The following is a 15,905-nucleotide window of genomic DNA, read 5'->3' on the forward strand; positions in this document are numbered from 1 at the left end:
GGAGGGGCAATAAGAGAACCTAGTGCTTTGGCTGTTGCCAGGCATAATTTATAGTTAAATAATCAAAGAATACACGTCATCTAATATTGAAATAAATAAATATATAAAGCTATATCTTTTGTCAGATTTACTTCTGTCTTCTCCGCAAAGTCAGAGAGTTCTGTGAATTCAGAGTTCACCTCTGTTGCATTTAAAAAGCTAATCTAAATAAACGCCTGTAGCACCATTTTATTTTGTATTTCAAAAACTACTTAACTAACAAGATTTAATGTGCTGCTTTTGGAAAAAAGTACTTTGGCAAGTCATTTCAAATGACAGTATGTATTTCATCCTGGGGGATGGAGACATACATTCAGCAAGTTTATCCATGCAATTAATGCTTAAGTTTCAATACCCACTTTGGGCTCATGTGCATCAAAGCATCAAAAAGTTGTGCATCTCAAGCAATCACTTCGCAGTTTTCCCCTTCCAAAATAACAAAGCATAGTGCATGTAATGAAATTAGTACTTTCACCCAGAAATTAGATTTTTTTTGTTTGTAAATTAATGACAGACTATAGTTCAGCCTTATCCATTTTTGATTTACAATAGCTGTTGAGATTAAGTTTTTGTTCCCTTTTTAATTCTTTAACATTACAGAAATTGTGTATCCATCTATGAAAAATGAATGCTTAAGATACTGTAAATTTCAGCTTATTGTAAAGCAAATTCCCTTTCATTCCCAACTAACCACCTTCAGTTCCATGGACTATTCAACACACACACTAAAACTTTATAAACTTTTCTTTCATAGACAGCCATGAATATTCACACTGGAAAAAAAAGACTTAGAAATGTTTTGGTTTGAAGCTTTACAACAATCGGCATATTCAGGATCAAGACAAACAGTATCTCTCATAACAGGTTTCAGAGTAGCAGCCGTGTTAGTCTGTATTCGCAAAAAAGAAAAGGAGTATTTGTGACACCTTGGAGACTAACAAATTTATTTGAGCATAAGCTTTCCGATGAAGTGAGCTGTAGCTCACGAAAGCTTATGCTCAAATAAATTTGTTAATCTCTAAGGTGCCACAAGTACTCCTTTTCTTTCTCTCTCTCTTTTTTTTTTTTTTTTTTTTTTTTTTTGAGTATCTCTCATCTGTCTCAGAGGACTAAATATTGTAGAGCTATCTAAATCTGTATCAATTTTGATACAGATCATGATAAGTTACAGCATAACAGCCTTTGCTTTGAATTTCCTGGATTTTGTAGTTAGACCTTCAACATTTTTGCATTTTCATTTATGATTTTCTGTGTTTTAGTTTTAAACTAGTACTACAAAAAAGAAAGCAATTTTTCACAGATATTTATGGGAATCAAAGGGACATTTGCAAACAAACTTCTTTCTAATGGAAAGCAAAGTCCCTTGCAGAAGTCCCACGGGGATGATTTTCCTCTTTTGTTTCCTTTTTAGACAAATTGCTTGGTTTTTTTAAAGTCACTGTTTATGGTTCTCTGAAATCACATCCAATCAATACCAAGGACATTCACAAAGTTACATAGCAATATACCTGTATACTGTACACAATTAGTTCTGGGGTGCTGCATGGTATTTTACTTTCCTGGGCCCCTACTGACTGGCAGCGTCCATTTAAATAAAACAAACAGAGATCCTGCTGTGAGCACAGCTAGACCAGGAAAATAGGCAATGTTTTAGAATCATGTTAGTCAACACAATTAGCACATTTTTCATTTTCACATAGAATCTAGCTTAGACCAGGATAGTCTCCTTTAAAAAGTATTAACTGATCTTGGTCAACTCAATAGTGCTCAGCAGCATTCAGAATGTGCAAATGTGTCTATTTTCATAGTCTAGACAGAGCCTGGGTAAACGCACATTGCTTACTTCAACCAGAAAAACTCCTTCACAACCAGTGCAGTCCTAGATCTGTGTAAACTTTTAAAGCAGTTCTTCTAAAAGTGAATTTGAGCAGATATTCTGTAACAGTACCTCTCTTGGGGCATGTACAAAGATGTACATGTACATAAAGGACAGTTATGAAATTCCCATGAAAGTTATGGGTTAAATACCCAGTGGCCATGTTTTCAAATATTAATACCAAAGACATTTTATTTCTGTTTTCAAAATACCAAAAGACTGATACCACATCGTCAGATAAAATGGCTATTCAAATTCTAAAGCATCAAAGCCATTTAGAGATTTATAAGTGGCACCCATCACCTTGGCACCCAACTATCCAGTTAAAACAGCCATTAAAAAAAAAAAAAAGTCCTTCAGATTGAAGAGTCCAGAGGCAAAACTAAGCAGATAGGTCCTGCAGTGTACCCTGAAGCAAGGACAGACAAAATTATATCTCCCATTAATTGTTTTTTCCTTTTTATTGACATTTTAAAAAGCAATACATTTCACAATCAATGTTACATAAGGGTGGTCTAGTTTTTTTTAAGTCTGAAAAAAAAATTGCTCACGCTTAAGTCTTATGAAGCATTTCATTGAATAGTGAATTTTGTAGTTGAGTTTTAAGCCTCTGTATATAGTGGGAAAGTTTATTATAGTAGCACTATCTGCAGGTTCTAGAGCACTCCTGTTTTAGCTTCATATAAACAAAAATGGGTTCTGAATGTCAAATTCAGAGGTATCAGAATATTAAAAAGTAGCTTAGAAAAGTTAGGAAAATACCCCCTCGCATGTTCTTTATTTTAGTCAGGAAAGCACTTTGGCTTACCATCTTTGAGTAGCACATATTAATGGAAAGAATTTTAACGTAAATCTTTTATCTTTAGGATATATCTGAAGATGAGACATAAAACCTTTCCCTGGGCTTTCTTCCTCTAAACGTGAATTTAGACATTTTCAGGAGAATTAAGAATTAAGAAGAATTAAGCAGCTACCATTGCTATTGGTGCTCTCCTGAGACTGGAAAAAGAAATTTACAGATACTCCTCTCAGCAACACAGTAAATATCCGTCACTGTTAAACAAACCGCACCTGAAATAAAAGGCCAGCATTCTATGCAGTCAAGAGAAAAAAAAAAAAAAACTTTCCAAGACGTTCACAGGCAGCAGGAACTGGACATGCAAAGGAGAAACCCCTGCTAGAAAAGCAAGAAGGAAATGCCTCTGAAAAGGGACAGTCTATACTTCAATTTCCCACTGGTGGAGTTCCAGGACTCAAAATTGATGCAAACTTGTGCCATTTTAACAAGGCTTATATTAGTATACCAAATACACACTTCCTTTTCAAACAAAGTAATTTACTCTTCGGTTTAGAGCAACATTGTGCCATCATTGCAATTTAGAAATAGTTCCTTAAGAATAAAGTTTAATTTAATTTTCACCATTAAGCTATTTTTTAGGCTATAGGTGCCAACATTTTCAATGTACCAAAGGGTACTGCAAAAACATCACACAAAGAACATAACAAATACAATCTTTCATCTGTGAAGGGATATTACTTTTCACCCATCTAAAAGGACCAAAAACTCAATGCTGAAGGTACAGTTGGGCTTTCAAGATTTCTCAGGACTGATAAAAAAAAATTGGTCAGTGGTGAGAGGTTCTAGTTTATCAATTATAGACCTGACTTCACAAGCCCTTATTTATAATTAATTATAAAAAAATGATACAGACTTTATCAGAATGTGTGCCTAGAACTTTGAGGTGAAGAGCTTTTCTACTGCCAAGAACAAAAGTTCCAATTCCCGAACTCCCTGCTTGGTGCATTAAAGAGAATAAACCCACTGGCCTTTCTGGTCTCCTCCTCATGCTAATTTGGAAACATGTAAAGAAAGGTGTAAAGATGCTGCCTAATGTAAAATGTGCTAAGCAATATCTCAGAACTAGTCTATAGATAAATCACATCCAAAAAGTATGTTAAGGTTGCAAAATCAAACACTCAAAAATTAGGAAATGAAAGTACTAAGGTGACTATGCAACCTTAGTTTGATCCCCTTGTGCATTGCAGGGTAGTTGTAGCAATGTCAGTCCCAGGATGTTAGAGAGACTAGGTGGGTGAGGGAGTATCTTTTATTGGACCAACTTCTGTTGGTGAGAGAGACAAGCTGGTCCAACAAAAGCTATTACCTCACCCATCTTGTCCCCCTTGTGCAGTTGGATTTGATCTCTTTAATTACGAGATCACATACTATTTTTTCCAGCCTCATTAAATGCACAGGAATGGGCATTGCTCAGGGAATGAATCTTGGTTAAGGCTAAGATTTTGTTGTGGTTATTTTTAATAAAAAAGTCACGGACAATAAACAAAAATTCACGGAAGCTGTGACCTGTTTGTGACTTTTGCTGCTGCAGCTCCATGGTTTCCCCCGCTATCATAGTGGCTGGGAGCTATGGGGTTGCCCCTCTGCCCACGGCATCTGGGAGCTGCAATGTGATCATATTTCCCAAAGAGAAAATGGGACACCCCCAGCCACTCGCCCGATGTGTCCCCCTCCCTGAGGCTCTCGCCCATCGCTGGAACCCTGAGGAGGGCCCCTTAGGAGTCTGTCACCTGTCGCTGGAACCTTGCAGGGGGCCCCGTCGCCTGTCACCTATCGCTGCTGCCTCCTGACAGCTCCTGAGTCCAGCAGCCCCTGGGGCTGAAGCAGAGAATGTCATGGAGGTTCTCTGGAAGTCACGGATTCCATGACTTTCATGACCTCAGTGACATAAATGTAGCCTTAATCAAAACTGAGTAGTGACAGAAACTGTTGTCTTTAAGTTCCCTGCTTATTTTTAGTTGGAAGATGAGTATTAAATGAGAGGGAACTGCTGGAAGAGAAAGGATAGTTTTGTGGTTAAGGAAGTTTAATGCTGCCCTGGAGAATTGGATTCTATCCATGCCTTTGCCACAGAGCTCCTTTGTGATTCTGGACAAGTCACTTCAACCATACTTTTCAGAGGTGGTTGTCACTTGCATGTTCCTTATATTCTGGATTCCCGAAGCCACATCTGCAGACATGCTGAGCACTCACAGCTGCAACTCATATCAATTGGAGCTGTGCTCTGAATATAAATGTTATAAAATGCAAAGTGCTCTGAAAAACCAGGGTATAGATATCTCAAGTTAGCATCTAAAATTGACATGTTTGACAATATTGACCTTAATGTGTCCATGCCTTAGATTCCCCAGATGTAAAATGGGGATGATACCACCACCACTTTACCTCATAGGGGTTTTGTGAAGATAAATTCATTAACGTTTGCAGTGTAATGCGTAGTGATGCGTTTACTTGCTACAGCGATGACCACTATAGGAAAGCCAAAGAGGAAAATAATAATTCGGTACTGAGAGCAGGAAGTGAACAGTAAATAAGGCGTGGAGCCACACAATGAATGAAGAAATATTAAAAAGCTACCAATTCACAGAATGTGACAGGGAAAAAAACCAGTGTGTGATCCTATCATTAAAGACTATCATAATGCATATACACAAGGGGGCTGAATTGCATATGAAACCTTAATTCTGGCACTTGCTAGCTTTTGCATGCTTGACTTTGCCAACCTTAACATTCTTTTAACAGTTTTTTAAATGCAAATTTCCTTTACCAGTGGATTTCATGGCTATTTGCTGTCAGCAGAGGAATGTAGCAATTCAAGATTCCTGGATTCAACTGCAGACTCTGGAGGAAAGAGTGCATTTAAAACCTTCCGCCTGTGTCCCCAAGCTTGTCTCTGTCCCCATCTCCTCTTATCCAACCTCTGCCCTATCCCTTGTTCCCATGCCTCTCCTTCAGGGGCTCAACCAGAATTTTTCTAAGGTGATCCAGGGGTTGGTGATTTGAGGGGGAAGGTCTCCAGTGGGCCCAGCATGTAATTGGAGACAGAGGATGAGCACGTCTCCCTGGGATTGTCAGATGTTCCTGAAATTCTCATTCAGAGAGATTTTGTGGCCAGTGTTTCTGGGGCAGTGGCCAGGACCCCTCTGCACCTGGTATGAAAGCGCTCAGTGGTACATAGTGGGCACCCCCATCTCCAGGGGCACAGATGAAGCTCCACCCATTGTACAGAGGTATAGGAGCTTCACCTTTTAGGAGCTATCATCGCCATGAGCTACCATCAGTTCCAGACTCATTCCACTTATCCCAGAGGCCCCCACACTAGATGAGAGGATTGACTGTATTGCTCCAGCAACTATGCATTGCAGAATCTGCCATGCTCACAACTGCAGAGGAAGCTCAGCAGCCTAATCTCGTTCAGTGGCTTCACGTGCTGGGCCAAGGCAGCCTTGTGTAGAGCCCAGAGCACATAATCATGTGCTCAATGCCTACTCCATAGAGCTGCCCACTTGTTGGAGGGATCAAGGTATGTCTCTGCAGTCCCCTGCAGGATACAATTTGGAGGAGGGGGGCGCTTGACCCCCAGACAGTGACAGGCAGGGTTAGGCAGACTTGTTGCAGCCTCTGCCCCAAACTCTGGTTGTGTTCGCGATTCCCCAGTGACCAATTCGGTTCCAGGGAGAAGGGAGCCTGGATCCAGTTTGGGCATTATTACATGCTCAGAACTCTGCCCCTTCCATTCCCACCTGAAAGACCAGGATCCTGAAGTTGTCTGGAGAGTGGGGGTCTGTGCCCCTCCTCCTTCTATTGCATCCTTACTTCTATCCAAACCCGAAATCATCACCTGGCTCCCAGCATGCAACCCTCTTCCCCTGCTTTCCAGCAAAACCACACCCTCTCACATCCAGATCACTTCCCTTCTGCACTTAATAAAACCAAACATCTGTGGACACATACTAGCTCCTGCTCTGCTCAGTCCTCTCCCCCTCTGCCTCCTGCTGCCCACTCCACCATCGGGCTCCAGTTCTCCCTCTTCTCCTCTGTCCTCTATATTCAAACCAAGCTGCTTCCTCCTCAATGCAGCTTTGGGCCAGGCAAGGAGAACACAGGTGAGTCTCTCCCTGTTCTCAGTTCCTGTGCCTGCACCACAGCAGCTCTCAGCAAGCAGAAGGAGCAACCTAGAGTCCTGCTCAACCTATGCAGCTCTAGGATGGAGCATGCTCAGCACAGATGGCATCTTTGGAGAGTTTTAGTAGCCAAACGTAACAAATCTCTACTGAGCATGTGCAAACTGAGAATTTTCAAAGCTTCTTACTTGGCCAAGTTTTAGCAAATTTTCAAAGAGATGACAAAAGACCTATCCAGGGCAACTGCCTCTAGGATGGAGCATGCTCAGCACAGATGGCATCTTTGGAGAGTTTTAGTAGCCAAACGTAACAAATCTCTACTGAGCATGTGCAAACTGAGAATTTTCAAAGCTTCTTACTTGGCCAAGTTTTAGCAAATTTTCAAAGAGATGACAAAAGACCTATCCAGGGCAACTGCCAGATTTCAGGCCCTGGCTCCAAAGCATGGAGGTGCGAGAGCTTGTTAATGAAACGGCTGGAAGAAGGGTTTGTTTTTTTTTAAACATTAAACAAACATATTTCCCCCAATCTTGTTCTCAAAAACAGCTCAATGGTTTTAGCAGAAACACTAAAAAGGAGGAGAAACCTGAGGCAGCCCACCGGAATGGTTAGTTCAGCAAAGTTATGAGTCCCTGAAAATAATAGAAAATGTCAAGCAACCTTAACTACAGGGGGTACTATCAGCTCCACCTACAAATGAAGAGCTAAACTCATTTTAGGGTAAGAAGTCTCCAGCTTAATATGTTGTATCTGAAATCCAAGTTATACCAGTACAAAGCTCAATAGCATTGTTAAGGGGTTGACAAAATTTCCCTTCTTAACACCTGATTCAGGGGCTTGATAACTCAGCTGGTTTAGATGGCATGAGTAACAGAACAAAATAACAAAGCTAGAAATTAAAGTCACCTAGACTCTCATCCTTCTGATAAGTAATCATATATATAATCAGTTGTGCCTATTTCATAAAGCATAGCCTTAATTTATTCAAGCAAGTCACCACATTGTCCCTACACACAGCAATTTATGTAGCCCACTATCAGAATAGTGTAAGCTAGTGTACTCAGAGACTACTTTGTTTTCTGGGGACCTTATGAACAAAACTCTCCTCTCAAACGCTAGGAAACGCAAGTGTTAGAACCTTAACACAGATAATTGCATTTAATCAGAGACATTTTTTGTTGTTAGGCTGCTCTAACTCCTTCTGCAGGGCTGGCTCCAGGCACCAGCGTTCCAAGCAGGTGCTTTGGGCGGGAGTTAGAAAGTGTTTCCGCAGCAGCGGCTATTCAGCAGCAGCTCCTCTGTCCTGCTGGCTGCCGCAGCAATTCAGCGGCAGCTTCTCCCTTTTGCAGTCTGCGGCAGCAGTTTTTTTTCACTGCTTGGGGCGGCAAAAACTGTAGAGCCGGCCCTGTCCTTCTGTACCACAGCACTGAGATCAGAATGATATAGGGCACAAGGAACTCCTTTTAATAAGGCACAAATAGTAACTCAGCAACAGAACACTCTTCAATGGAGTGTTCTTCCCAATTCACCTCAGAAGGGCTCTCCTTGAAATCTGTAGCTGGCTGCCACCTGAATACCAAGCATGGCATTACTCTCTTGTTCTACCTGCTCATTCCTATTCTGGGTATGGGTCTCTCTTCATAAATGCAAAGTAGAACAGCTTTCTGCTGTCTGTTATTTCCTTTTCCCATAAGTCATTTTATAAAGTGTGGTCTTATTTATGAGTTATTTCTCGCTTGTGTTGTAGCTACATAAAGTTAAAAATGCATGGAAGTGTATAAAACAGTCTTTTCAAGATACATGCACATTCAAATGCCTGCAATTTCCCTTAAAAACATTTTGCAATTTACTTTTGGTTTGAGAAATGCCTGTCCATTATCACAGAATGAAAATTAATCCATGGCTTGGAAAGGGAATTTCATTTTCCATCAATGTACTATTCCACTGAATTCTAACAAACAAACAATGTAAGAAAATCCTAGCCTGCAAGAGGAGGTACCAAAAAAGTAAGAGATCAGGCACTAATATCTTCCGGTTCTTCCAAATGATTGGTTTCCATGAATAACGACACTTATTAAAAAGTTACCCGACGGATTGTATTCTCATTGACGTGATTTAATTTTTAATATTTTGAGATAAAAATATTATGTGCTAAATAAAAAGGACACAAATTAAAAAATACTTTAAGGGAGTGGGGGAAGGCAGAAGTATACACTGTCCCTTTTTACAAAAAAGGTGCATATTATGGGTTTTGAAGCGCAAACTGTTTAAAGCACATGCTGACAAGTCAGTACCTGCCAGAAATCCTGATGAGAGGGGAGAGGGTTAGAAAGAGGGAAGAAAATCAGGGAATGTTGGTTACAACAAAAACCAAAACCAAAATCAAAATAAAAAACCCACAAATATTACATATTATGCAACATTGCAACACAGCAAAATCAATTAATGACATCAAGAACAAAGAATCACTCAACACCTAGGAACAGGAAGTAAGGAGCACCTACAGCAATCGGTAACGTTCAGGAATATTTGCCAAACAAACCCAGTGAAAATGAACAACAAAGTTTGTAATACAAAAAAGTAATAGCAAATATTTCTAGTTTTGGCAAAAAGTAATTATGCCACAGACTGTTGGTGGATAGGGTGGGAGAGGAAAGAGGGAGCACACACTTGACCCATACAGGATGCAAAATAATCCTCATAATAAGGGTTTCCACAGGGTTGTTTGTGTGCCATGCATATACAATTTAATATAAGCAACCAAGCATTTTCTTAGCCTTAAAGATTTTTTTTTAAACAAAACCAAACTGAAATAATACCTAATCTAAAGATTCATACATTTCAATGAAAGGATACATCTTCCAAGTACATTGTACAAGCATGAGAATTCACAGGTCAAGATACACGAAGGCCACATCAACTGGAGACCTTATAACTACATGACTAACTGATTCAACTCAGAGGGTATCAAAGTTTGGCTTATTTCAGGGCTCTGTATTGATAATGATGGCTAAGATTATTGAGCAAAACAAAACCAGCTCTTCCGGCTAGAAGCATGTTATGGTCATTTGTGTATATAAAAGCATCGGTCTTTGATACTTGGCCCATAAGCTTTTCAGAGGAAGGGCCTTGTCTTCTTACATGTCCATATGCAATGTGAGCATCAAATATAATAGTAATCTTAACTGTAGAATAAAAGGGGTTAGAGGTTTGGTTTTGGAGGATAAAAGGGGAGAAAGGAAGTAAGGAGGCAAGTGAAGAAAACTTGTGAACACACAATAGTATGAGGTTAATTACAGTATGGACAGAAAAGCACAGTGCAAGATAGAAATATCTGCCAGTGCCACTATTAGAGACTTCCTGATGTTTTAAGTCAATTTTCTAACCTTATCTGACCCATTCCCATAGGATTCCACTGATCCTGTTGTGTTGATGGGCCTCCTTGCCCATAGATGGCTAAGCAAGATTTGCTACTTTCACAAGGCAGACAGACACATAGCCGGCCAGCGGCAGAGCCAGGAACACAACTTAGGTCTCCTGATCCCAGACCAATGCACTATCCACTACACCATGTTGCCTACCTACTCATTCGTTTATATAGATCACTGTAATCAGAAGCGCTTAGACGATTTAGGAATCTCATTTCCAAAAGTGACTTTAAATGAGATTTAGGCTCCCAAGTGCTTAAGTTACTTTTGAAAATGGGACTTAGACTCCTAAGTGATATGGGGCTTTTGAAAATATTACTTGTTTTATTTAAAGTTATTCAATCTACCGCTTCATTATATTAATCCTATTTAATCTGGGTCCTGGGACATGTGATCTTAAAGAGACAGTTTCTTTGTGGTGCTGACTTCTTTCAGATGCTGCGTAATTCCTTATTTTATTCCCCCACTTCCCACGCTCTGAAGCCCCCAGTCAAGCACTATGCAACATTATAAAATCCAATACAAAAATAAAAATGCATCAAAAATGCAAACAACTATATTACAAGGATAGGACAGAACTGAGAAGGGCAAAATATGGGGTAGGAGGGAACATATGTAGTCAACAGCAGTCATATACCCAAACCCTTTTCAAAATAAAGTTTGATTTAAAAAAAAGTGGTGAGATTATCTGAGATTGATGCCCCCTACCATAGCAAAGGCATGACTGCTTGCCAATATAAAATGAGAGGCTGCATAGAGACCTCTCCATGTGAGGCTTACGGGGGTATTTCAGATACAACTGGGTGCAGCACGCTAGGAGGTTGAATTTTCTCCTACATAGCAGTGAGTACTATTGCTTCAAGATTTGGTCAAGAAATTTGCTCAATATTTCTAAAGCGAATGTTAGACATCAGGTATTTCACCATCCAATTTATTTTATTATTATTTCCCTGTAAAGGATCCCAATACAGTACTTGAAAAGGATGCTTAGAATCACAACAACTAACTATAATGTTTAATACCAAAAGCAACTTTACTATCACATCAGAGTAACTAATTAGAGGGTGTCTTACGTCTATAGCATTGATCAATATAGAACTGTATCTGGAGAATAGAGAACATGGAAATATGAATCTGGATAGGAGTTACTTAATTCCAAAGTAAAATTAGAGTCTATAAAAGCCTTTGTAATCACTTATTGCCTTCTTGGGTCGATGATAATTTAAGGGTATTCCATAATTGACAGCTTGCAAGCTTTTGTTTAGATTCAACTACACAGGGTAATTTTCCCAACGAGGTAGAAACCGGTTTTCAAGTGTATTCCATACTACAGCAATATGCTGTTTAATTCTTTCCCCTAAAAAGAGTAACAGTTTCTCAGAAGTGTTGCAATTTAGCCTTGTCTCATTGCATCTGAAAAAGTGGGCTTTTTAACCCATGAAAGCTTATGCTCACATAAATCGGTTAGTCTTTAAAGGTGCCATCAGACTCCTCACAATTTAGCCTTATCAGTGAAAAGACTTGATTGCAGCACAAAATCTACAGGTAACTGAAATTCAAATGCTTCTGCAAAAATTCAATAATATTTTAAGATAAAAACAATTAATCTGAAATATCACAATCCCTACATCTTTGGAAAGAATGTCCACTGATGCTGTCCCTCTTGTGCTGACTCCTCAAATCTGTCCCATCACACTAGGATTCCACTGATCCTGCTGTGTTAATGGTTCTCCTTGCCCACAGGTCACAGAACAAGATTTGCCCTCATCATAGGGTAGACAGATATCTTCTACCATATGGGCACACTATCAGAGTTAAATTGTATCATACACGTTTCTCTTTGAGAGCTGGCAATTTGGCATGAAGATTAATTTGAGTTTAATTCAAAAAAACTCTCGAAACAGAACATATTACAAAAATAAAAATTGTTTTTCAAAGACATATCATGTTTCTATGAATGGTCTGCTAACAAAGTGCATGTCTTGGTGCCTTTCAGGTTCCATCTCTGTACAACCACAGACACACTTTTTACAGGCAGGAAAAATTTCCTCCCTCAATAAGCATTTGCTTTACACAGACACAATACAAGAGAGGGAAAAGTGATACAATGGAAAAGCCAGGTGACTGAGCAGTTATGGTTTGATAAGTTAATTCTGAGTGTTTTTATTAAATTACAAATTAGGCTATATTCATATTGTAATGTGAGCTAAAGTATGAGGTGAGGCCTGAGAGCAAAAGTGAATGGTTAGCAGCAGCAGATTAGCCAAAAGAGATAAAGCTTAAGAGGGGTGGGGGGGAGGGAGGGAACAAACACACGTCACCAAGCCAGTTTCTCCCCTCCCCGTACAAACACTTGGTAGGCTAACTCCCTGAACACTTAGCCCTGCTCTAGGGGAAAGAAAATTATGCAGCTGTGATTTGGTGCATCCTCCTTGCCAAAGATTTTGCTGAATGAATGCCTCTAGTGCTGTTGGTCTCTGGTCTCCAGGGAGCAATGTGCAGATTCAAATTAAATGCATTTTGCTCCTATTAATGAAGAGTTGTGCTCCTCTCTCTCCCTCACCCTTCAATTCTCTGAAAAATTATCCCTAGCTGGGTAGAAGTATACTGCACTCACTACAGAATTCAGCCCTATGCACAGGAACCTCACAGAGCTGCAATAAAATACATGGTCACTATCAAAGACTTTTGGACTTGACCAGTTCCAGTCATTCCAAGTGGCCTATCAAGGTATGGCTACACTGCTGTCAAGAGGTGTGATTCCCAGCATGAGTAGATAGATTCATGCTAGCTCAGTGCACTGCAGCACTTGCAAAGACTCCGGCTAGTCATCCAGGTTCAAGCCTGCCCAATTCCCAGGGTCTGAACTTGGATGACTGCCACCCATGCTGCAGTGTCCACACTGCTATTTTTAGCATGCTACCTCGAGCTGAGCTAACACTAGTCTATCTTCACTGGGAATCACACCTGACAGCTGCAGAGTAGACAAACCTTACAGAATTAACTTCTAATTTTACAAGAATATTTGTGAAAAAACTGCTGATACAGATGATTTCCCAGTGCAATGACATTTATCTGGAACATACATGCAGAAAATTTACACTGAATCCTTAACCTTCGTTTTACAGTGTGTAATTAAAATGCATCTGACTACACAGCTGGGTCTATTCTTATTGATGTTCGCTCTAAATTAGTATTTATATAGAGCATAGGCATAAATCTTTGTTTATAACTAACAATAGTTCTATTCTCTACCTTTGTTTAGCCAACCTCTAGTTTACAGAGTATCAGTCCTTTGGTACCACTGCTGACTTAAACCTGACTACTCATTTTCTCCTTTCATGTCAAAGGAAAGAATACATTTCAGATGGAAAAAGTCTATTTTCTCCTCATCGTGTCTATATACTATATATATACACACACAATATACCCATTAACGTTAATGGACACCATGCAAGATGCTCAAGGGGACAATACACCTCTCATTCTACTCAAATTCCCCATCTCCACCAATGCACAAAATAATACCCACATACAAAGTCATGGCTTCACAAAGTTAGAACTGTATCTAAGGAGAAGATTGTGTCCAGTTATAAATAGTGCTTTGATATTTCTTAGGAAGCCAATCAGGGAGATAAACGAATGGAAACAACAGAGGAGAAAAGATGCGAGGACTAATTTTATTCCTTAAACGATACCAAAGTAACTAAAACGTGAATGAGTGTAGTTTGTTTTATGATGCCTGAATCCACATTTGAATGAATTTGAGGTGACAGTGCTTTCTTAACTGAAACCAGATGCAGATAATATGAGAAACCAAGATCTAGGAGTGACTTCACTCCTTACCCAGGCTTCGCTGAATGACTGAGGGAGCTCCAATATCTCCTTGCTTTAACCTCACCCCAAACTTGACCCCCCTGCCATGACCACTATCCTCATAACCAAAGTCTGTTACTAGTGCTCCTTAGTCAGAGAAGTCTGACAAACATAAGCCATTATTTCCTCCTTTAAAAAATAATGATCCAGAAGCATCATGCTATATCAGCTCCTGAAATACACCATCATAAAATTAATGTGGTCTGTTGTTCTGCACAGTACTACTACTACTAATAGTAGTCCACTACACTCTCCACTTTAAAACTCTAATGACTGATGTTAAGACTTATTCTGCCATCCAATGTATTTTGCATATATATCTAGGTATAGCATCTATACAAACGTGTTTATATACACAATTTCAGTCTGCAACAGAAAGTCAGAATGGAGAATCCAAAATACATTGGATGTAGGGAACAGATGCTAAGGGCCAGCATAACTCAGAACATTTCAGCATGCACTAAGACCACCAGTTGTCACACATTCACCATGCTGTATGGCAAGATTGGGTGTGTATATTGTGTAAGAGCAGAAGCCATGTCTCAAGTAGAGCTGGTCTGAAATTTCCTGACTTAAGTTTGTTGGGAAATGCCGATTTCTTGTGTTTCTATGAAACATCTCAGGTTCAACAAACTTTTGGCAAATCAAAGTCTGGAAATGCTAGTGTCCCCATCCCCTGGGCATTCTGCTGGGCAGCTGGAGAGACCTGTCTTCCAGGTCCATGGCTCCAAGGCAGCCTCACCATGCAGACTACCCCAAGACTAGGGAACCTGCTCTTCAGGGGGTCTGCAGCTCCAAGGGAGCTGCACATGTTGTGCTTCCAAGCTCTTTCCCATGAAGCAGGGAGCCTGAAGTCCTGGGACAAGTTGGCCCAGGAATCTGGATGGTCTGGTGTCCCCAGCCATCTGATGTCCTATGGCTGTTTACAGAGTGTGGCTGCCCTGGAGTCATAGACCATGAGAGCCCTGGCAGCCGCTGAGTGAAATTCAGATTCTTGTCAGTTTCATCACATCTACTAGTATGATTAATAAAGTCAATTTCACTCACAGCTGTCAGTGTTCCAGGGAGAAGATTTTGTTTTAGAAATACCATAGGTCGATGTTTTCAAAATGAACTTTTTTTTTTTCCAAAATTTCTGGTTCGTGGAAAATTTTGAATAGTTCGTATTTGTTCAAATCTAAACAAACCCAAATTTCAAAATCACAAAATTTCCTGCAAACTGGAAATCCCAGCAATGAGGCTCAGCGGAACAAAAAGCTGACTTCAGCAAACAAACTGCTTCTGCTCTGAGACTTTTACCCAGTATGAGGGGAATAGAATGTACAGTACTCAGGAACAGAGGAACTATCATCCAAAATTGTGTGAAACTCAGCATTTCTTTCTAAGAAATTTTGGTTAAAACAAAGACTGACAAAAGCAAACTACTTATTTTCTATTTTAAAGTAGAATAATGTTCTACTGCTTGTGTAAACAAACACATGTATGCAATAAGGAACAAAGACCAATTATTTGATTACTTGCGTTGCTTTGTGTCCATCCACCTTCTCATGAAAAATTAAAATAAAAATGAATTCAATTGAATGGAAAACATGAAAGTAATTTAGATTCATTTAATCCCAAATTGTGCAGGGTTTGTTTGTTTTGTTTAATTACAGATTCAAATGGCAGGACTTTCTGGATATGTTTGGTCACATTTAAACATT

At 39.7% G+C, this 15,905-nt stretch overlaps 1 protein-coding gene across 12 annotated transcripts in view; it reads right to left on the bottom strand.

The window, feature by feature from the left end:
* Positions 1–15,905, bottom strand: part of MICU1 (mitochondrial calcium uptake 1) — a 242,693-nt gene that overhangs the window by 135,842 nt on the left and 90,946 nt on the right. For 7 of the 12 annotated variants that reach the window (XM_043519824.1, XM_043519825.1, XM_038408645.2 and 4 more), the window contains one exon: positions 9,193–9,204. The exons of the other annotated variants lie outside the window; for them this stretch is intronic. In XM_043519824.1, coding sequence (XP_043375759.1) covers positions 9,193–9,204 — 12 coding nt within the window. The remainder of the gene's footprint in view (positions 1–9,192; positions 9,205–15,905) is intronic. 12 annotated transcript variants of the gene reach the window in all.

Source organism: Dermochelys coriacea, chromosome 7 (assembly GCF_009764565.3).
Source record: "Dermochelys coriacea isolate rDerCor1 chromosome 7, rDerCor1.pri.v4, whole genome shotgun sequence".
Taxonomy (NCBI): domain Eukaryota; kingdom Metazoa; phylum Chordata; order Testudines; family Dermochelyidae; genus Dermochelys; species Dermochelys coriacea.